We start from the raw sequence: 24,960 nt of genomic DNA on the forward strand, positions 1-24,960 counted from the left end.
GCTCGTCATGGAAAGAAAAATGGAAACAATATAATTTACATTTTATCAACAGATCTACACTCTTTCATTGCGACTGACAGTTTGATGAGCTTTAGTCCCACTAACCCTGCCTATTCAGTTTCCGAGGGGTATAATGGAATCTTAACTGCCTTACTGAACAGTATTATTCGCCAATATATTATAATTCAGGGTTTAACACGCATAAAGTTCTATTATTTTGCTTTAAAAAGCTACAGTGGGTGATTATGTTTTTGGTTTGTTATAAAAAGTGTAGATTTTTATCAAGGAAAAATGTATAGGCATTCCTTTACTGGTGTTATTACATTGTGTTGTAAATAAATTTAAAATGAACATTGGCAGACCATGTGCGTGATGTTACATTTCAGCAGAGGTGTTTTTCGTGCTGATAAATAAACATATTGTGCCAGATGATTCATTTGACTTCTAAACAATTCTCAATGCATTATTTTTAAATTTCTTCTATTAATTTTTTCTTCTATTCAACTCTTAAGAAAGGCTGTGAATTTTAAAAATAAATTTTGACATACTTTAATAGGAATGTGTAACTGATTTATGGTGAATAGTAAACACAATGGTTGCAGGGCGATACATTTGTGAGATACGTTCATGAAATTGATTTTCAGAGAGTAATATAATTTAAAATATATTTTACAAAAAAAAAAAAAAAGAACACATCGAGAAGGGTAAAAAAAAATGACGCATGTGACAGAATAATCAATATATACAATGTACTCTGTGACATTAAGGGATAGGACAGTCGATCGCTTTAATAAGCTTTGTTATCCGAGTGTCCTGTGGGACGAGCTGTCTAGGACAATTTTGTTATACACTTGACCATTAGCGAAATTTGACATACATAATTTGTATCTGACAGTCATATTGTAATTCGATAAATGCTGTGGCATTTCTGATTTTTATTCTAGAACTACAAGTGGTTGTTTTTCCTTTTTGGAATGCAACAATATCTTCGCAATTCATTTTATATTGCAAGGCCAATTTTTGCGTGAGTTATAGGATGAGTGAAACAACACGGTTGGTTTTTTTCTGCAAGTGTTTAAAGAAAAAGATGTGAAAAACTTTTTTTCTTTCATTTTGTTTAATTTATTAATCACATTTTAAATGGCAGAACATTTATATCCACTGGAGCAACTATTGCAAATAGCGGCCTGTAAACACATTAGTTGATTTGTTAGATAGTTAATACGTTAAATCTACTACAATTTGTGTTTCCACTTGAGTCTTTAATTAATCTTCAAGTTGCAAAAAAATCTAATCAAATCTTAGGTCATGGTCAAAAACAGCAAAAACTGGTTTGCAATTAGTCATAACGTACAAGAAAGGAGTATTGCAAAATTGAACGCTTTTTCCCCCGCATAGACTGGAGAAGGTAGAATCACACAACTACATAATGGTGATGAAGAAATTGCACTTAATTGCCTGTTGTAGAACATAATAAAATCAGTTACACTTTAATATACGTAGGAGAATCCTACAAAATAATTTATCCCTGACTACCAAGGTCATGGTGAAGCGATAAATGAAACTAAACTGTTGACAAACTGTCATGGTAAATGTACATACATGTACTTAATCTAAACATGGCACAAAAATTAGAACAACAAAAGAAAAGCACTATTTTACGTTGAGAAAAAGTCGCAAAAACTCGGTTGACACTGGTTTCGTGAATAATTTCCATATACATGCACCAATTTGAAATAAAATTTCCTCTGGGTAACTGTGTTCATATACCTTGAGACAGAACTGGCAAGATGGATGGCGGCCATTGCAAAATGGTCGTCTTCATGGCGACAACCCTCCGAGCGAAGGTCCGGTATACACTTCAGTACTTCTGGGTATATACACTTTGACAGTATCACACTAACTCGAGAAATTATTGCAAAAATCACAAGAATTCCTCATCTGTCTTTTGGTGTACAAATCTTTGGTTTTCTTAGCTTAAAATATATTCTAATACATGAACGTGTCAAAAAATTTATTTCATAACGACTGGTAACTATCTAACAGGTCGTTATGGTGTTCAACAGAGGAGCCGTTTGTAACAGCAGAATGGGTCATTGAATTATTCGGAATCATGCCTGTATAAGGACCACTAGGCATGGCTTTTTGGAGATCTGTGTATAGTGAATGCGCTTGCGTAGTGTTAATTTCTTGTGGTTCTATCTTGGTTTGAACCATCCCGCCATCTTCACTGAGGTCATCCTTATCACTTCCGGGTGATCCAATATCTTGGCCTATTCCGGATCCGCCGTGTGAACCGTCCCTAAAATAACAATATGTTAATGAATTAATGATTTGAAGTTAATTTACTTTGTACCCTTTCAAGATCGAATAAAAATCTTACTTATAGAAGAAATCTAAAATGCAAGGACATCAAAATACGTCACACTCTTAATCAAAGAATGACAGCATTGAATATTTTTAAATTAATATACCGAGACGATGCTTTATTTTTTTTTTACTAAAAAAAAACCCTAAATACCATAATACATGAGTACCACTGGAAATAGAAATCAAAAGAAGATGTATGACATGTAACCGAATTTGAAATATAAATACATGCATTCAAAAAAAATATTCCTCTTTACTTGGTGTGCGATGTGTGCGATAATTGAAAATAAAAATTGCTTTATTTATTTCTGGCAAAAAAATGTTATGCAAATTAAACATTCCTGATTTAATATTCAACTATCTAATTTTTTTATCAAAATTATCATCATAATAAACATTTATCATTCATTAAGTTAATGAAACGGCTACATGTGTGACCTGCTGGAAGAAGTCCAAAGAGGAGTTTCCTCTCTAGCCTGAATAAATTCAGCACCTTATGTACGTCGAATTGATGCAAGGTGTCACCACAAAGTTGTCCAGCAAAAAGAAAAGTCTTCTAATAATATTTTAATTTTCTCACGAAAAGATTTGTTAGCGTGCCTTCTTGTATTTTTGGGAAGGAGTGCTGAATAGATTATAGGTTACAGCAGTGTGTAACGTGATCTCCTCAGACTCCAACTATCTATTACAGACGAAACATATTTATTTCATGACCGGCACTGGCATTTGGCATGTGAGAAGAAACCTGATACACGCCGCTATGCGTTGTGTTTTCTACTGAATACCCACATATTGTTTGCAAAAAAGAGGAAAAAAATGGTTAACAGGGAAATGCAATACTGCTATATCCGGGTTTGCAACCTGATCTTTATTAAAACTCGTCTTTTATTAAAACTGACACCCATTTTGTTAGGAACATAACTTCATTCTGATTTGTATTGGATTACATCATATGGCTTGGAATTCTACACGTGTAAACAAACTAGAAAACAGTCACAGATTTTCCTTCCAATAATCCTGGTATTTAATTATATCTTACCTGTCTTTTTGTTCTGCGGCTCTGTCTCTTTGTCTTCTGTTTTTGAACCAATTGCTGACCTGTGTGGTCGTCAAACCTGTGGCCTCGGCCAATTCTCTCTTCTCCCTCGGGGACGGGTACGGGTTGTGTTGATACCATTCCCTTAAAACAGTTCTAGATTTCTCTTTGAAACAATAACTTGTTTCCTCCCCGTCCCAGATGGTTCTAGGGAGAGGGAACTTCCTACGGACACGGTATTTTCCCACGGCTCCTAATGGTCGCCCTCTGAGTTTTTCCGCCTCAATGTAATGAGCCTTTAGCCACAATGCTTGTAGTTTTGGGTGATTGTGAGGGGAAAAGTTATTGCTCTCTAACATTTTGTAGAGTTCCTTGAAATTCCCGCGGTGAAATGCCACAACGGCTTTTGCTTTAAGCACACTTTCATTCTTATGAAGATGTTCACATGCAGGAAGTGACCACAGGAAGCGGGCGAGTCTGTCAATGTTACCTCCCTGCTGGAGAACTTCACAGACACACGCTACTTGTTCTTGTGTAAATCCAAAGGACGGAAGCATGGCGGGATTTGGGGAACCCACACTAGACGTGGGGGTTTGTTCGTGCAACATTGGCACCGTTTCTGGAAAGTGACCAAGATGTGTTCCGTTCCCAGGTCCAGCTCTTCCACTGAAAACTGAAGAGAGAAAAAAGTCAACAAACTTTCCTAATACACTAGTGTTATGATATATAATCTGTTGCTGTCTTGAATTCTGTGCTATTTAGATAGAGGTGCTGCAATGGTTCACTACTTTCAGATGATTGGCTGTTTCTGGCGACCCCAGAAGATATCGTTATTCGTTGCAGTGCCGTGAGAAATTAGTAACCATAACAACGGCGTCAATCAAGTAACCATATACCTAAGTGGGCGGGTACATATTCAAATTTACCGAGCGCAAGTTCATCATTTTCAATTGACACAGAAAATTGGGGAAGAAAAAAAGGCCCTGTTCAAGAGGTTAGTCGTGAAGTTATTTATACTGAATTCAAGCGGAGATATTTGAACATCCATAATGACAAAATGATCAATGTTTACTTTGAATTGTTCAGCTCCAAAACTCAATGGGATCGCTGTCTCGACTCACGCAGAAAGCCATTACGCGTGAAATTAACCGTCCGTTTTTGAATGCGGTGTACACGGCAAGATGGACATATAAGTGAACACCGGGTCTGTGACTACACAAAGCCGGGGGTCGTCTTCTTTTTCCTGGGGGTAGTCATCTGCTACTTGTTTGCTGTGATAATATTTATCCGCGGTACATACAATCCCTACCTTGACAGCCGATTTTCTATACCCATACATTGACAATTCGTGTTTCTCAAACAAAAAGTTAGTAAACATAACAGAGGAGTTTGTTGGAATTTAATAATATTTTATACAAATAATATTTGAAATGAAATTTTAGAAAGCGAATTATCACTATCTGACAATTATATTACCCAATAATATTAGCATGGATATTTAATGAGGTAGTTGATCTGTGAATTAAGATGTCGCATTTCTACTTAAAATTTATTTGAGCCAATTTAAGGATTTTTATCAACAGTTTTTTAAATTTATGTTTTTAAATTTATTAATTACTTACAACTACCTGATTTATGGCTTAATTATCCCTTGTTTAAATGCAATGTACGATTTAAACGTAGATAGTGAAATGAAGTTAGGGCCCAGTATCATGCTCGATGGAGGGGGTCCACATCTGCAGAAGTTACGGACTGATCGTCACCCAGCAGGAAAGGCCAGATTAATTAAACAGGCGTGTCAATCGACAGTGACATGAATTAACAGATTCTCCTTCGTGCTGAGCATCCCAGGGGGGCTTCAGCGCCCTGCAGTGGGAGATCCAAATAAACAGATGGATATATCGTATCATATATCAATGATTATTTTATTACATAGTCCTTTATTGTATAAATAAATTCTGTATCAGTTTTACTTGAAAAATTGTAAATATGTTATGGATGTGGGGAAAAAAACAAAACCATGATATTTTATTTACATTTTAATCACCGGTTTTAAAAAAAATCCCAAAATACTTGAAAAAGATTCGTTTGGAAGGGGGAAAGGCAAAATACATTAAACAAGATGTATTTTTAATCATACAAATAGAAGTGTTACTTACACAGGAATGAGAGTTGCAAAATGATTATTATAATGATATCCTGAAATTTTCTTCTAAATTTTAAACTGTTCATTTTGAAAGGAACTAGTTTGGACTTCTCAAGATACGTATGTGTTTAATTTAATAAAAAGAACAGTATGGGAAAATTATTTAATTTGAATGAAAAAAAAATTGGGAAAAATCAGCAATTGAAAAACAACAAGTAAAGGAATAGAAATAAATGAATAAATAAATGAATAAATAAATAAATATAATATGGAACTTTTCGAAAACTCGTGCATGCGTGTGTACTTAAATCTGATTGGGCATTGCTCATTTTGCCATACGTGCGTTATTTAAAAATAAATCTTTTTTCAAAAAATGAAAAAGATAGAAGGAATGAAAAAGAGGTTAGAATGAAGACATAAATTATTTAATATATAGATATATAAATGCTTTTTAAATTGGACGCGAAAGAAAGCATTATTTAATTACACATTTTGTAGATATAATGTATTTTCAGTTTCAATTCTTGCTACAATATTTTTGTACAATTAAAAATATTAAAGCTTTTTCTCATATTTTTCAAGCATTAAAATCTCATTACTGGCACTTCTTGTGCTCTGGGAACCGTTTATTACGAGGAAATTGATAAGGACATAAGTCATGTCTATTTGCCGTTTGGATTAGTTCGACAGATGAGGAGAACACTTCGCTAGCAGCTTCTCACTAGGTGTTATTCATGTTTGTAGTTTATGCGGTAGGTTGCTAAATTCTCAAGCGCTCAAGAGCCTTGGACCACCGTAACGGATGCAAATTAATATACGACGTTTACTTGAAGTTGTTGTGCTACTAATGTTATTTTTTATGAGGGTTTAGATAACCGACTCGAATTGTTTCCTTGTGTACTTTTAAGATATCAATCTTCCTCTTTCCTTCATATCTATATCGAATAATGTTTTTGGGATGTTTGGCTCTTGTCACTACTTAATATCGAATACATGTATACGAGTCTTTTTCTTCTCTATAAAAAGCCTCAACAGCAGATAGTAAACGTTCGATTCTTTCCCAGCATTTCAAAATAAAGGAAGGTTACCTCCTTGAATTAACTGAAATTTGTTTACAATTTTACTAGGCCGGGTTCACCAAATCTCGACAATAAAAGGCCTCGTGTACCATTTGGTTACTTTTAGAAGCATTTTTCAAAGGTGTGTGAAAAGAGACCAGTCTAAGGTGTAATTACGATTGTGCCATTTAAAATAATTGGCCAGCTATCTGTGCCGAAGGGACGAAAATATCTTGGCAGGGTAGCGTTTCAAATGAAATAGATCACCTAGATCAAGTTACTGGCCTGCACAATACCTGAATTGTTTACAACGTCGATCAGCGTTCATTTCATCCAAATCGGCCTGTGGCGCGGTATTTAGTGAAACCCGATCCCCCATACAAATATATTGAATCAATACCATACCAGCCCTGTCATCTAATCGAGTTTAAACAATGATATTATATCTCGCAATAATGTTGGTTTTTATTTCAGCATTAGCAGATTAAAACCCATAACCAGTAACCTAATCCCACTGTGTTATTGGATTGAAATGCAAGGGCTTTTTTCTGAGATCTGTCTTTATTTTTTGTAACATAAATTTTTCACTGAAACCTATGACAAAATCTCCAAGGGCATATCGGGTGTACAGTTGCAGCTTCGTCACCAAATGTAAAAAAAGGGGAAAAAAAGAAGAGGGAAAATCTATATCTAAAACGGTAATCTATGAATTACGACAATTAAATAAATTATCAGCGGCCATAGCTAGGGTAAAGGAAGATGCGACAAGAAGTATCAGGTTTCCGAGCTTCATCAGTTGTTCCATCCCGTTATCAATAAATAGGAACAATTTTGTACAGGATTTTGCAATGTTTATTTCGGTCCCTTTTGTGTTTTTGTATAAAGGATGTGCAGCTTTATGTCGAGTTGCACTTGGCGACTTATCGAATATCTATCAAACAGAAATCCACACCCTTTGTTTAACAAAAATCAAACAAAATGGTGTTTAGCTCTTACTACTTTGTTTTGTTTAAAACACAAAACACAAAAGGGAAAAATATATACCCATGTGAAACAGATGCCTCAATTAAGAAATAATGAGATTTTGAACACATTGTTCACGACAACAAAGACAAAACCTTTAATTCCATTGATTACTAAATGTTCCTTTATCTATTTATTTTTCTTTCCTTATTTTAGCGGAATGTCCGATCTGTTCTGTAATCTGAAATCAAAGAGCACGAGTTGGATGAGATGAAAACGCGAAGAGAAATGAAAAATTAATAAACACGACAAATCTGCGGGTAACTCTATACAATTGATACCGTCTGTTATCGCGGACAGATCTCAGAAAAACGAGACTACAAGTCCGCGAGTTCTGACTGTCTATAACGAGGAAATCAGGACTTTTTTGTCGATTATTTAGCAGTTTTTCTTTATCTTTTTCATTTATCTCGTTTCGAGAAAGGTAGTCGTTCTGTAATATATTCTTTTTGTAAAATATTCATGGAATGTGTGTAAAACGACGGACGATTTCTTTATTGTCTCGATTTGGTGAACAATGCACATATTGTAGATTTCTAGTAGAATCATCGTTAAAATTGTTTGACCCAGTATTGATTAGATGGAAATCAAATTAAGTCAATTTATATTCTAGATTGATATGAATTATTCTGAATTCGATAATTACGTAAGCAAATGAGGTTACTCCCCTTTGGACGTGACGCGTCTCGAAATTGTCGTGGTGATCTTTCATATTTTACATGAAAATGCGAGTCAAAGATGTTTTCTCAACTTGATTTGAAAAAAAAAGTTTGGCCGTTTCGTCTATTAAAGACCTGACAAATGAAGACCTGGTAAATTATTAACTGCGGAGCGTCTCTACAAATGATACATCGTTCATCCAATATTTGTTCAAGCTCTAAGTAATGTGACTTCACACGAGAGTTTGGTATCATTCATGTTAATTTGTCTCTTTCAAACCCAAAAGCAATATGATTATGACAAAGTCAGAGTAGAGCATTTTGTAAATAAAGTATGATGAAATTGCAGCAAGTCTTTAGAAGATGGTGACAACCTTCAATTTAAAATGTCTCTTCTCTGTCCATGAATCTTACACTGTATTTCATTGTAATCTCTCTCTCTCTCTCTCTCTCCAATTTCTGTATAAAATTATGTATGCAAAATTAGTTTTTAATATCTTTCGATTTTTAAGCAAATCACTTAAAGTCATGTTTATATTTCAATTTCACTATCGGATATGAAATAATTTTTTTTTTTCATATTAAAGGATATATTTCAATGTTTCTTCTTGAAAATAATTTAAAATCTTCAACTAAAAATGCAAACATTGTAATATTTATTTTTTTTTTTTTTTTTTTTGTCATGGAGTTTGGTTTTTGCTTTCCAAAACCAAAACTAGAAATAAATTGTCCACATTGGCTTTAGAAATTAGAATACACCAATAAAATTGTGCAAAATATGATCACTGTCTTCTTTGATAAAGCCACCGCTAAGATCCCCAGTCAGACAATCAGATTTTATAGACATTTAATTCTTATTGATTGACTCCCGAATTCAATTTTAACGAGTAGATGAGCAAACACTGTCATTTTGGTCCAACACAAATTTGAAACCAAATAAGTTCTTTGAATAAATATTTGTTTAAGCAAGACGGCAAACGTCTTCTCCTTTGTGTATTAAAAGGTTTCAGAATCTGTTTACATTGTAAAATAATCTCCTCATACAAAATGAAGACTTCCAACATCAAAAGCAGAATCATATCGGGACAGAGCAACACAGTATGGTACCCAGAGAAATCAAAACAAAACCTGTCATTCAAGGCTTAATTTTCTTGCAGATACAGAAGGCCAGAAGAAAATCACAGTTTTTTTACACAAAATGTTTCGTCATATCTCCGATAAATTGGTTTGTTCTTGTACAGATATATCGCTTGTTTTGCAATTTTGAAACTTGAGGCAAAAACTTCTAGAATGTTAAAACATTTTTCCAAACGTCAACAGTTTCGTCTGAAAGAATTTTCCCATGATGTGGCGACTTGTGTTTGCTCTTTGATAAATGTGAAGTCGTCCCAAATTAGATTAAGTTTGATTTGTGGAAAGAATGATAATAGATGTGATGTACGTGAAAAATAATTGAAATAACATGGCGGCTTGATGGTAATTCTGTAAGTTGTGGTTACGAATTCATGTATCCCAAATCTTAGTCCTATTAAGCTACAACAAAACACGCCGAATGTGAGTTATGGTCAGAGATGCTTTCTATTGTTCATCCAAGTATCATGGGTTTCAATTGACCTCAACTTCATCCGTCAAAGTCACAAGCATGCGACATGAGAAACCTCAATTAAGAAATAATATATGACATCGGGTTCGGGGTTCGATGCGACAAGCATCAAACTGCACAGCTGGAGGCACAGAGACTCCCCCTTTCCTATCCTCCTTATAAGGTCAGTCTATTTAGATCAGCGATTGTGATCTATACGGGTGATATTTCTGGTGCATGTGAAAAAAAATTTGCATCTCGAACATCATTTGTACTTCAGTAAATCTTGACTTTACTAAAAAGAAAAAAAGAATATCAAGAACATAGCTTCCAGCATCTTATTCTAACGTATCGATGACTCATTAATTCAACCCTGATTTAGTTTCCCCCATTCCTTGCCTAGTCAAAATATAAATGAAATTGATACGACATTCTTCCTTTTAGAAAATTATAAGGTTCAATTCTATGCTAGAACAGCATGTATGGTTCATAATTAAAGTAATAACAGCCTCCGGAAATCTAGAATTGACAAGCGTCAACGGAGATGCAAATGTGTATTTTTAATTCAGTATTGTTAACACTGCTTCTCTCTGAAAAGCATTTGAACTTTATTTACATAGAAATAGATACACGACATTTACGTTTTATGACACTACTGAAGGCCGAACTTTTTCCTTGAGGCACACTACTCGACTCTAAATGAGAAATAAATTTTTAGAAACAGGAATCGACGCCACAGTTGTTGCTTCTGTAAAAGTGAGAAAAGATAATCTATTTGTTTTTAATCTGCTTGATTATATATTTCCATGGCATTAGAGTAATGTTCTTGTATCATATTTGAAAGATTTGAAATTTTCAGTTCACAAGAAGTCATATATTAATCGAGAAAATGATCAGATATAAGAAGTACTTGTAACAAGGGTATTTAAAAAATCAGAGGTGATGAAGATTTTCTGGTAAGCTAAGAATTAGACTTATTGCTTCTCAAGAAGAAAAGAGAAACTATTTCACTGAGAACACATTCCACCAAGTTATTGCTTTACTTTCATTGGTTACTAGAGGTAAACATGAAAACCCTCCCATGAGGGAATTCTTTCCCCCTCCCATGAGGGAATTCTTTCCCCCTCCCAGAAGACAAAACTATCTCCTTCTCTGTTGTATGATTACAAGAGCTGGGATAAAGTTCAGAGCACCGAATCAACCCATTCAACAGCGGTTTCCGCATATCAATAAAGCAGATTTTTGCTAATGAGTTAAAAGTGTGTTGAAGATTGTTACTTAAGTTATAATGATTAGTTTTCAGGTTCATTTATAAAAACATTTCAAGATGGCGTGGGATTCCTTCTGTTCGGATGCTAGCTCTACAGTCCCTTTTCCTTCGTTCCATGGAGTCCAAGATTGGGTAAGCATCAACGTCTGAAATCGATTTTAAATTGGGCTAATCATTTTAACACTAATTTTGTCTTTGATCTTTGCGCTGCTAAAAGGTGAGAAAATCCGTATCTCATGTTACCCACGATTGTTCAGAACGTCGTACCAAACAACACAAGACTATAATGAAAAGGTATGAGTGCACTGTTTCGAAGGGCAGATTTAGTCCCCGATATACCGTGTTAGTGATCAACAAATACACAGAACGTCATATGTATAGTTTTAGTATCAATATATTTGTTGTACTTAAATAGCAATTATATCAGTAGATCATGATATGGTTGACAGTTCTGATAAAATTGACACGGCCACCAATCGAGAAATATGCACACAGCTTAATACATTAGACATTATTGTGACCACGGTTAATCGTACATTCTCATTTCTTACTTTTTTTTTGTCAATAAAATTTAAAGACAAATCGCCCAACCAAACAAAAAAAAAAAAGGGAGTCGAAGACAGTAAAACCTGACGATCATTTCACTGGTTAATTATAATCGTAAGAGTAAATCGCCAAGAAATTAAAGGCCAATATCCTCTATATTGTTATGAAGTTTTCTATTACAGACTAGAGAATGTAGGTAATTACAAGAATTAATTAATAAAGTATCAGTATTCGTTGAGGAAATTGTAAACTTCCTAACAATTTCAACAATAAAGATAACATAAAAATTAGAGAAGTGAAATGTAGGATGTAAATGATGTATGCTTTATTGATGACACAATATCTATCCTGACATTATAAACCGAGGACAAACCACCTGATGTATATACATGTATATAATTCTACCTTTGCTATTCTGACTTTCGCCATATGCGACATCAGTATGTTGCATGCTAATTTTAATTCAGGATTCTGCTTTTTTTATTAATCCGGTCCTTTTTCCCAAACATATGTTATTATTATCCGATTCTTTCAAACAGTGGCAGCAGTTACACATTTTGTTCATAGACACCAGATTTATAATTTGACAAAGCAATAACGGATTTATGAGGTCATCAAATTTGAAACAGTGTTTTTCTCTCCAATGATTGACATCTATATTTTATTTTCAGTTATGTTTATCATTTTCGAATATAGATATACTTTTTAGAGTTTTACATGATTTTATATTCCTATTCAACATTAGGATTTGTATATTTTGAATAGAAATATTATTCACTTCATACTTAGCAATACGATATGGATACACAATATATGCAACTGTAAATTTATTAAAAAAGAAATAAATGTTTCGTTGTTGAGAGAGCCACATTCTTTATATACATAATGTGCTGTGCACATATGGTTTTACTGTCTTATTAATTTTTTAATACATATAATACCTGTACATGTGTACCCTTCATCATTGCTCTATGAAATCATGGCATATAAGACTTTTCAGTGGAGTTAGATCTTCAATATTTTTTTGATACCAAAATATTTTTGTATAAAACTTATCATTATTTGCAGTTTACTACTATTTCATATGAATATGGCAATTTAAAAGTGTACTGTTTGCTAATGTCATCAACCTTGAGTTTAACTTAATATTATGTGTCATTTTTTTGTACAAATTTTGTTTTTATTGATATAATGTAATAAAACAATATCATTTTTAAAATGATGTAAAGATATACATTGTACAAAGAAAAATAGCCAGACCTTGAAATACATATATTTTGAAATTATTGTGAAAAGAAATGCAAAAGAGAAGACAAATATTGGAAATGGATGAAGAAATAGGTTAAGAGTTATCAAAATAAAGGATTCCTCTTGTATTAAGAAGGGAAAGAAATCTTTCTTATACACTACATATAGTCAATAAAGGAAAGAATAAGAACGCATGCGGAGTACTCTATAAGAATGACGGGAGATGCTCACCAGTACTAGTCCTTTTCAGCTGAACGAACTCTCTTTTTCCAGTGTTTTGAAGGAAAACTTCACAAATTATTTAAAACATTTTTATTTATAATACTTGTAATAAATAGAGGAAAATATTTTGTTTTCCTCAACGATAAAGATATCAGTAGTTTTTTGTGATACGTTGAAGGTTAGGTACAACAAGTAACTAATATCACATGCTTATTAAACAGGACATTTTAACGAAATATTTTTTTTTTTCAACATAGTATTTATGTGCGTTTATGATATTTTATTCCTCTTACATTGTTGACAAAATGATAATAATGTGGAAATGTTTTAAAATGTTTGAGAAATATTTTTTTTTTCCATAATTAAGACTTAGGTGCATTAACTTTGTATTGATCACATGTTTTATTCAGAAATCTAACAATTGGCATAGCGTGCAAGTGGGCAATTTTGCTGTCTTTTTTTTATTATTGTCTGGAATAAAGGTTCTCATCATATAAGAATTGCACTATCGTTTTAAAAGGAAAAAAATTAAATGCATATACGATTTATAAAGGTATTTTACCTATCAAACAAAGATTAATATGGAATGCCGACTCTTCTTTCCCTCGCTATGTATTGATCAGAAAATAATTAATGCTAAAAATCACCCTTGAAGTTCCTACTTAAATAGCTCTTCAAAGAAAACCCCGTGACCTAATGTGATAACAATTTCAAATATTTTAAATCTGTCTCATATGTTTGGAAGGCTTCAAATTACAATAAAAGGAATACTTAATATAACGGACATGACGATCGACCATGAAGACTTCACCCCAGCTGCAGTAATTAGCCACCATAAACAGCTTTGCAAAAAAGATTATTCTTCAGCATTTCAAGTTCATTTTCAAATTATTATGTATGATGCAGTAACTTAATTTCAAATAGACGTGCATTTTTGCTATAACTATTTAGCTGATGTTTTTTAGTTTAATTTGTGGTGTCCGTCTTGTACAAATGTTATCTTTATGTTATCTGTTATCTAACAGTAACTTAATTTCAAATAGACTTGCATTTTAGCTATAAATATGCAACTGATTTTTTTTTTTTTTTTTTTTTTAGTTTAATTTGTGGTGTCCGTCTTGTACAAATGTTATCTTTACAATGTCAGGAATCTAAGAGTTCTCTAGATTGTGTTTCAAACACACTTTTGAATTTTATTACCTTCTTCAGGAGCTAAATGATAACAAGTTGGGCATAAAATTGGCTTTCTTTCGTCCGAAACTCTCACTAAAATCATCTGGCTTAAATCGTGCATGGTCACCAAACTTAACCCCATAGCAATCGTAGACATCAAACAGCGCACGTGCAGAATTATGTAAGAATATATCCTTCATTTTAAGTTCTATAAATTCAAAAGAGCGTTGAATCATTGGAGTTTGTTATCGTACATGAAAACCGTATTATCGATAAAGAAAACACACACACATCAAAAAGACAAGAGGATTTTTTCCCTCAGCTTTATAAGATGGTGACTAGCACTCGAGGGTTAATATTTTGTTTGTTTTAGACGGTTGATTGGCAAAATAGAGCGATAAAACTTGTACTGATTGCAAGGGAAAAATAAAGCACAAAATTCTGTATCAACATAATTCAAGAGGTTAAGATATTTGGTAAATATTGCACAATGTCTCTACTGCTCTGGCCAATAAAAATAGCCCTTCTCCCATTTTTCCCTTTGCAAATTTGTAGTATTTTATGAACTATAAATATATATAGAGAGAGAACATGAGTTTTCTGTACCTTTTTGAAATGTTCATATTTCTTTCTTTTTTCTTTTTTCAATTTTTAGAATTATTCTAGTATTGCATTGTTCAGTTTGTATACACAATTCTAATGCATTTCATTAAATGGTTTTTGTTCTTTTTAAGTAAAGGTGGTGTTGACTCTTGGTATCTGAATTTTAATGTAATTATTATTATTATCATTATTATTATTATTATTTGCAAATATTTAAAACTGTAAGTATGATGTGCGTGTTTTAAGAATAATGAGCATTTTCTGAGTTAATATTTCTTGTCACTAAATGCCACAGAATTTAAATGTTGATAATAGAGGATAACTGAATAAATCTGTAGTATATAAAAAATATGAATAGCACTTATTAAGGTGACCGATTTGGGTTTTCGTTGTTCAATTTTTTGCGCAGTATAGTGAAAAAAGTAATGTATATTTATACTTTTATTGAAGTGATTTAAATTAATATAATTTATCAAATTAAAGAAAATGAAAAAATAACATATTTAAAAAATGATGTAAAAAAAAAAAGAATATGATTTTTCAATTCAAAAATAGGTGGACGTCGTCATTGTGTGTTTATTACGTTATGATAAAATGTTCTTTCGTCAGTGGTCACAACAATTGGTAGAAACGAATGATTGAATAAATGTTTTTAAATTTTAAACACAGAAATACTCAAATCTCACGATAAGTTTTGTTATTTTCTGTATGAATACTTAGTATCTGTCACTTATTGTAGTAATTCATATAGTACTTCATAAAAGAATAAAGATTTTGTAAATTTTGAGATGCCTCCTTTTGAAACCAGGTGGTAGAATTTTTTATTTCCTACGTATAATGTACAACATAGTATTATTACTCATGCATTACAAATAACAACTGATAGTAATTCTATAACTGGCTTTGAAGTGCGAAAAATAGTAATTCTCATAGTAAATGTACCAGTATTTTGAGACGGTCCCTAAAAAATACCCAGACAGATTTTTCCTAGCCGAAACTTTGCATCAACATGAAATCAATGTAGGTTACTAATGATATAAAAATAAAAAGGTTTTGTTTTGTAGTTTTTACACACAAATTTAAAAACATGATTATCTAGATACAATTTTGATTTGAATAAGCTTACTTTATTTTGAAATCCAATTGATATTTCTCATGACCTGATTAGAAAATTTTTTACTTATCAAAAGGCACTTTGAATAGTAAGTCATCAAAATATTTAGGAATCAACAAATGAATTAAATGTATAAAAAGAAATCTGTGCAATTAGCACAATTTTTAACACTTCCGTCTTTTTAGAATTGCCAATATTTCAACTCAGACGTAAAAAGACAAGCTATCAATGTCCGATTCTTCACGCAATCAGAAACCTGACCTGGAGCAGCTGAATTAGAAGTAATACTTTATACCGTATAACGAAACGTGATGCCGTTCTTGCTTTTGGAACCCTCATTGGAAATGTGTGTTTTTGTTACCCGAGACAACTGGGAGCTAACGGGAACAATCGTTAAAAGTGTCTCTTGATGACTCTAGTCATGATTGAAATGAAGAAAATAAACGTGTGGTCGACATTTCATACTTTTCTGCTAAATTAAGTGCACTAAATATGACCCAAAGTAAAGAAATACCATAATTACAGTGCAGGTGCACGGGAATCTCTAGCTTTATGATTTCTTTCCCCTTAAAAACCAAAAACTCTGAAGATCAGAAGTTTGGCTTAAGAAGTTAAATTTTCCGATATCCAAAGTGTGTGGTCCAAGACGAACAGGGCACAAAAAGTAAGACTTATCGCTATCTAGATGGAGTGATTTACTGATAATCAAACTCAATATTTGTTTTTATTTTTGAAAACGAAAATGTCACAGTATGTTGTGTAAAGGTGGTGTGTATTAAACAAAGGAAATATTGCGTGTTCTAGAACAATGCTCCAATTGATTCCCAGTCTAGAAGAAACAATTGTTCAATGCATGCACAAAAAAGACAACCTATTTTATTGTCTGAAGACGGGAAGAGTTATAAAGAGACACTGTCAAACGGCTTTTCGTCATTAAGTTGCAATTATTTATGGTGATTACTTGGACTAGAAGAGGATGGTTTTAAACACCCACCCAAGTGTAACAATTGGCCTGACTATAGTCCTCTAACACCGCCTGTTACGTCTTGTATTGCTTCTAAAGTTTCAGGCAATTCTAATTTGCTTTGATCATGCAATGAAATGGGTGGTTAGGTGATATACTTATCCAGGGGAGACGTAAGGAATACGCGATCCATAAATGTCTTCCTTTTAGCTTATTTGGGTTATTTGAAAACGACTATGCATACAAGTGTCTTCACTGCTTATTGTTTGTAGAAGAGATTATATGTTATACGATCTGCCCCAAAAAGTAAACCAAAGCCATAAATGAAATTTTCTTATAAAAGAAAGATAAAACTTAGAACTGTGTGGTCGAATAACAAATTAAACATAAAAAAAAATAATCAGGAATTCAACAACTCTCTGGAGTTCTTGTCACTGGCCGGGTTTTAAAGAATAAAATTTAAGGTTTATTAATGGCCGTGCTTACTTATTTACTTAAATGCATTTTTATCAGTGCTTTAAAATGTTTGCACCATTCCTCATCTACGTCTTCATGTCTATCAAATTGTTTCAGATGAAAACAAACGTTATCAAGATGAGCCAAAAAATTGAATTAAATACCTGCATGGAATCTACCTGTGCGATGAAAATTTGTGGCAGTGGCTACTCCATCAATAAAGTTATCTCTCTCGTCATCTGAGATCTACATGGTTTCTTCAGGAGACCCTCCCTAACGCATCAGCAATATGTCTCTTGTTTAACCTTGTTTATTGCTTATAAAAATTAGATAACGTCATCAAAATGGCCAAAAATTCCATACATCATATTTCTAATAAATCTGCCAAAGGTTCTTTATTTACCGAGAATCTCAATTAGTCTCTACTGGAATAGGGAGTCTTCGACAAAACGTCTGCTTACCGCCAACGAAGAAAATAGTACCGAATAATGAGAAAAAACATTAAACGTTAATGACTGATATCCGAAAGAATCCTCATTCTCTGATACCTTTAACCGAGAGACTCCGAGTAGCTTTCAAAACCCGCTGGGCCAGTCAAAAATGAACCCCACAAAACGCTGGTTTGTCTCTCTTCATTTTGTGTTATTCATAAACTGGGAGCCCAACCTGGGTGGCCCAGATACTATTTTGTTTGTGAATAATAAAGTGAAAGGCTAAATTAAAGTTATAGAATGATAAAACCGAAATACATTTCCTGCATGAAAAATTATAATGAAGAAATACTTTTTCCGAGAGGAGATGGGGAGATACTGTACAGAAATACCATTGAAGTTTCTGAACGCGTGTCTCTGATACACTGGCTAGCAGACCGAATCCAAATCTGATAATTCTTCAATTTGATGATCTACTTTCTTGATAACTTAATTAAATTCAGCATTAAGTTTTATTGGTGTAATACAAAATACGCTCCCAGTTTAATAAACGATGGCATTATCGATTTGAAAATGTATATTTCTGATATCTGTTGATAAACTTTAGTGAAACGTTTTGGTTTTCCGATTTTGTTTTATAAAATATTCATAAATTTGAACCCGAATATCAGGTTTTACAGAATAATCAAGATGCATTTTTTTGGTAAATCTTGTAAAGCTGAATTCCTCTTTGAATGTGCGACTTAACGTCTTAAGACAATAGCTTTCATTAAGTGTCTCCTGAAATTAATAAGTCCAATATAAAAAGCGATGTCAAATTGATAATCAAAATGTGATATTTTAGATGCGTGTCAGTGTGCGTTTCTTTTTTCGCGGAAAAGGTGCCCGTTTCCGATTCTTCTCATTATTCCTCTGTCAGATCGGCTCATATGATAAATGACTTGAATCGTTATATTCTTAGGCGAGAAAAACCAACAAAGACGGTTTAAGCGAAAAAAGCAAACATATCTTAGACCAATCTTTTAAGCTCCTGTCAAGTGCTTGGTAGTACCTTATGCAGAAACCTTTTCATCCAGTAATTATTTTGCCCCTAATTTTCATGTTTCGAGAGAAAAAAAATTCAGAAGTATAGTAATTTATCAGGTTTTATGAAATGGGATACGTGTCTTGTCAATTAGTTTACTTTTACTTTAAAGTACAACTATAACATCCTTTGATCTTAAAAACATGACTAAATACTAGCTGATATTGTTTACTTTAAAAAAATCCAAAAAAAAAAAAAAAACCCATAAATAAATTTATTGCTTTTCCGTCATAACGTCAAAAAACTTAAGTTTAACAAATTCATTATGGAAATTCTTCCGAATAATTGTCAAATTTTCATCTGTTCAATTTTCAATATACATATATGTAATTTTCTTCTTATCTAACTTTATATGAATGTGAAATTAGTTCCGGAATCAATGGAGTTTATAATGTAGATTTTATATGGATGCACAGCCTTTTTTAACGTGGTGGTTTATACATGGGGTGGTGGCCTTCATTGTGTATGCTCAATTTCACATGAAGCATGAAAATCTCTCTACCTTTACTCTGATGGGGACCTACCAAGTTGGATGGGAATTTATATCTTAAAAAGGAAAAAAAAAGTTGATTGCTTTTAAACAATTCATCAGTTTAGACTGAATGGTTAATGCACCCTTCAAATAACAAAGATTTATGATACATACATACAAATTCATGTGATTTCAAGTCATCTCGAGAATGGCACAAAAGTTAAAGTTATAAATGAAATATTTTTTCCTCTTTTAAAAGCTAGTTAAACATAGTGTCACTCTAAAGATATGAAATATGTTTACGCAATTAGATTACTGTAAACAAATTCCTGCAAAAATATTTCAACATACACAATACTTGATTTATTTGATATATGTTACTTTAGGACATAGGATACTCAATAAAAATATTATAGAAATTTGTAAACAGTTGTACAGGCTTTATATTTGCTAATGCATCTTTCACGAAGTTTTTTTTTTCGAAGCCAACCTTATTTTTTGCATTTTCCCAAAAACCTATGCTTTAATATTTTCATTAGAATTCAATGCAAAAACATAAGAAAAAAATGAAATCTCCTGAAAATGTTTTTAAAAATTTCATTTGGATATTGATATATTTCATATAATTATGATTAATTGACATTGCTATATGATTACATTATAGGAAATCTACTGTATTCACTGAAAAAGAATCTTCAAGTTTTCCCCCCATATATTCTTTTACACAGAATAAGGATGGCTTTTTAGGAAACCTCGTGATAAATATGCGTTTAAGCATAATAAAACCAATCTGTTCTACACTTTTCTATAATTTTTGTGGGTATCCTATGTCCTACAAGTCTATATATATTATGACTAACAAGACTGAAACACAAATACGATTTTATTGACATGAATTAAGTTAGGACCAATATGCTGTCATTGAATACAACACAGTGAGTCAGTATCGCCCACATTTTGTTTTTTTTCATATAATTATCTTTTAACTATTCAATTATTTCAGTTTGCCGTCATAATAAAGTTCACCAAAAGATAAATAAGAACATGACGAATTAAGTCATTGAGGATATATAGATTTTACTCAAAATTCAAATTTATTCAGGGGAAAAATGTAATAATTAAACAGTGTTCAAAATGTTGTATATCATTGGTAATATGTTTCAGACTTGCAATCAGGCCTTTAAAAATAAAGAAGAAATTGGAATTTAAAATAAATTATTGGTTAAAGCGTTTTAATAAATTGTAGTATTTTTTAATGCTAAAATAAAGGAAGACAACATGGAACACATCGGTTGCTAGGTATACATGTCGTATATCAATATTCCTGAACTTGACGAGACGAAATAAGATGCAACTGACATACAGGCAAATTTGTAATAAATCCATCTCATTTACTTACTCGTCATACAAACAACCTGGACACAGAATCTACCGAAAAGGACCGAAAAGACGACAGAGGTTTTGTTTTTGCAGACGGTTATCGTAAGATCGAGTATATCCACCTGTAAGAGGAGCGGTCATTCAATCCATGTCAGAATCGAACAGATTATTCGATTAAGCAAAAAAGAAGACTCGACTATTGAATGAATGGGACCTATTCCGTGTCCTGTATTAAAAAGGGTTATTGTTCCTTATTAATAGATGGATTTGATTAGAAAGATACAGATCTGAAACATACCTGATGGTCTTGTTTGTTTTGTAGGGGGTAAAACGGGTTTTATGATGAGTAATCCTTTAGTTTTAAACAAGTATGTCAAGTCCTTTTAAGTTTTCTCTATGTCTTCAAAAGTGAATGAATTCAAATTGAGTTTTTCATTTTTTTTTTTAATTTCTCTTTGTTTTTCATAAGGTTTTTCTTTTTCATAAGGTTTTTCTTTAGATATATATCTACATATATTATTATTATTATGTATATTTAAAATGTTTTATTACTATGATTGTATGATTGTTCTTTTGTGCTAAGGAAAAGCTTAAAGATTGAATGAAAATATAACCTATGCATATTATTGGACATAAATGTTTATTTAGCATTGGTTGTAGTCGAACATATCCGCTGAATATTGACACCTGCACATCAGGTTAGCTTCTAGGACGAGAAAACACTGTACTCTCGTTGACGACAACTACAGGGAAAATTGGAGTGAACAAGGGGCAAATTTCTATCCAACATAAACACAGAAGGAAGACGTGAAGGAGATAGCCAGTCTTTCATTTAGATCACATAAAAACGAAGACTGTGTCCCAACATTGCACATATTTACGATCTAAATCTGTAAACTGATAAGCCTACAAAAATTTAAGAACCCTGGCTGCCCAAGATTTAGAGAATAAAAACATATACCCCTTGCACGTGTTCAAATGAGGCTTTTATGGTGATTTGTTTATACATTGCTATCAAGATTTTTGAAGCTTCTAAACAGTGTTTAATTTTATTTTGTCTAATGATTGTAATTTTCTTGAACTGTAAATAGTATTTTGAGTTTTCCTAAGGGAAACTTTCAAAGAAAATCTTGCATCTTATTATCTTTATTATTTTCCTTTGTAAAGTATCAAAAGAATATTTTTATAATAAATTTTACTCAAAAAAAGGAATTGCCAAAAATGATTATTGATTCCAAATCACAGGCACGGATTAAAATCAAGTACAATTATTTTTGAATTTTAAAATTAAGAACAAAACAAACAAGTAAAGAATAACATAATAATATTATTTTTATTTTTCAGGTCTTTTTTTCCTAGAATTCTGTAAATGTTTTTTTTCCCTTCACAATTTCTGGAAGATAAAATTTTCAAGATAATTATATGATATTTTCTAAACGCTTGGTAAGTATTTTACAAACTTTATTGTCTCATGTTTTTTAATGATTTGATCTGAAGAAAACATTGTCAATAGAATAAAAATTATTATAAACTTCCAAGTTTTATTTCGTTTTATTTTTTTAATTGGTATTATTTGAAAGGAAACAAATTGGATGGTTTTTTTTTTTTTATAAAACAGAACCTTATTGGGAATCAAGCGAAAGAAGGAAACCATTAATTACTGATGTTAATTGTAACATAAAGAAGATATAAAACATTTTCTTTTTTTAGTTTAGACACGTGATTGTGATTTGCTTACTTATAGATAAATTAACATGATTTTGTGGTATACGAAAAAAGTGAAACTTTGTAGGGTTCATTTATGCTCAATTAGATATATTTTTTTCATAAATTAATGAGGCATCCGAGAAAAGATTTGAAGCAGGAAATGTAAACTCTATAAAGATGATCCAAGAAGAACAATAAAGTGGTCAGGGTAAACCGAAAGTCTTGAAATTTGATATACGAAAGTCGTGTCCCGGTTTGTTTACATTTAAAATGCGCAATGATGAATACAGGAAATATGGGTACATACGTCACGTGAAGTATCCTCATTGTCCGGAATGAGATAGGTAAAGGTGTAATAATCACTTACCTGAATAGGTATACGGGTCCATCATAGGCGCCTGCATCTTGATTTCACTTCAGTAGGATGCAGGTGTGAATGATCCGGGGCCAGACTCTATCACGTCGTCCCTGTCATGTATAGCGTAAACGATCCACTACACAAAACACTCGCCACATATAAAAAAAAATATTCTGTTCTACTATGTCTTTCTCTGGCCAAGTTCGACTCAGGTTAAACCTTTCTAGGTGATCACTGTTCAAGAAAAATAAGAATATTTTACTATCTGTGTAATAAATGCAGACCTACTGGAATTTCTTATCTATTTAACTCTAGCCCCACCCCCTTTGCTGTCGACGGCTTTGTTTCCTCTGCTGAATCGTTCCTTGTCTTGCTAGAGCGCTGAGGCGTGAAAGCTATTGCAGTTCACCTATGTGCTATATGATTGGTAGAAATAATATTTACTATGTAACACGCTCTAATATTTGATTTTTTCGGCGGGTGAAAAAAATATTGACCCCGCTATGTAATAACTGGTCATTATCTTAAGACAATTTGATACTTAATATCTTTAACAAAATGACTTTTATTACTATCTGTTCCACGAAGCCGACAGATCGTGCGTTTTGTGACTTGTGAAGATATTCATTTCAAAGCTAGGAATGAATCTTATTAAGGCAGATAATTTTCTAGAGAGGGACAGTGTAATTCAACATGTGGACCGTCTAATTGTCATATAGCATAACCAATGTAATTTCCTTAGCTTCCGAAATCAATGTTAAGGTTTATATCCAGAAGCCTCAGTGTGTCTGTATTTCTGTGATCAGTCCTAATTGGATGTCTTAAGACATTGAATTTTTGTTTTTATAGAAGCTAGAGATGGGACTCCGGTTGCAACATTCTGTTTATGAAGGTCAGTTTTGATCTAAAGGTTTTAAGTTGAATAAAAGATGATTTTCTGAAGTGTGTTACTTTATTTCTTGTTAATAACAAAGTAAATAACGGTTCTTGATAATAATGTTTCTATTAATTCCATCCTAAATATGTTACTAAATTTATGAAATTGTTTGCTTGTAAAATACACTTAATTCCTTTTAAGACCTAAAAACAAGCAAATGTAACATTCTAAAAATTCTATTTAGTAAAAGATTGAATAAGTTCCAATGCATATTTTATTTATACAAGAAGTAGATCGTTACATTAAATCAATGTGTTTTATATAACTAGCAATGATTTAAACTAAATAATTATATTTAAAAAGATGAATGTATAATTTTTTTTGAAAAGGAGACCTGAATGTTTATTTCATATACGAATGAATATTTGTTCGAAATCTCCGCCTCATAATGTAAAATATATATTGTTTGTTGTTACAATGTTTATAGAAAGTAGAAAAGAATGAAATTCATCTGGAAGTTTATGTATGTATGTAAACAACATTTTTGTTCATCGTTACCTCCTCATGTATTTGCTTCAACAATCTTGAAGGAGTTTCCTCAACGAAAATAAATAAATACATTTTGATATCAAAAATTATATGAAAACTGACCTAGGAAACATTTGGAACCATCATAAGTATACTTTCTTTTGTTTCTTTTTTTTTCGGAATTAATTTTGTTTTAAAACAATAAAATATAATTGAATTTGCAAGTGACCACGGGGAAAGTGAGAAAAAACCTGGATGTTTTCGCAGACTGAGATTTATTTAGCATATATTGTATTATGTTAATGCAGGACTCGGTTGGTATAACAAGATAACTGGCGATTTTCGCCAATTGAATCCATATTTGTATTTATAAAAAACGTTGATAATTATAATTATTTCCTGAAAGAAAATAATTGACGAAAATAAAATGAGAACCAATATATATATTGCATATACAGGTTGCTTTGCACAAATAAATTCACTAAATTATATTTTTATGTGTGTAATTGTTTAATAAAATAAGATTATTAATAAGCATGATAAAGCAATTTGAGAATTTTAATATTTTTTGTGGGAAAAAGGTAGTCAGTGTTTTAACAAAGTGCATATTTTCTCTTAATAACAATGAATCTAAGCTGTGTTGAGTTTTTCTT

General features: G+C 32.2%; 1 protein-coding gene across 1 annotated transcript; it reads right to left on the reverse strand.

Annotated features, from left to right (window-relative positions):
• Positions 1-915: 915 nt before the first annotated feature.
• LOC133181643 (homeobox protein six1-like) lies at positions 916-23,161 on the reverse strand. Its single transcript, XM_061316191.1, has 3 exons — positions 22,912-23,161; positions 3,410-4,079; positions 916-2,302 (listed from the first exon to the last, which is right to left on the reverse strand). The coding sequence occupies exons 1-3, from the start codon at positions 22,946-22,948 to the stop codon at positions 2,020-2,022; spliced, it is 990 nt and encodes a 329-aa protein (XP_061172175.1). The 5' UTR covers positions 22,949-23,161; the 3' UTR covers positions 916-2,019.
• Between the last annotated feature and the right edge of the window lie 1,799 nt (positions 23,162-24,960).

The sequence above is a fragment of the Saccostrea echinata genome, unplaced genomic scaffold, assembly GCF_033153115.1.
Source record: "Saccostrea echinata isolate AGI-Se365-2 ecotype Australia unplaced genomic scaffold, CSIRO_AGI_Sech_v1 ptg000009l, whole genome shotgun sequence".
Classification (NCBI taxonomy): Eukaryota; Metazoa; Mollusca; class Bivalvia; order Ostreida; family Ostreidae; genus Saccostrea; species Saccostrea echinata.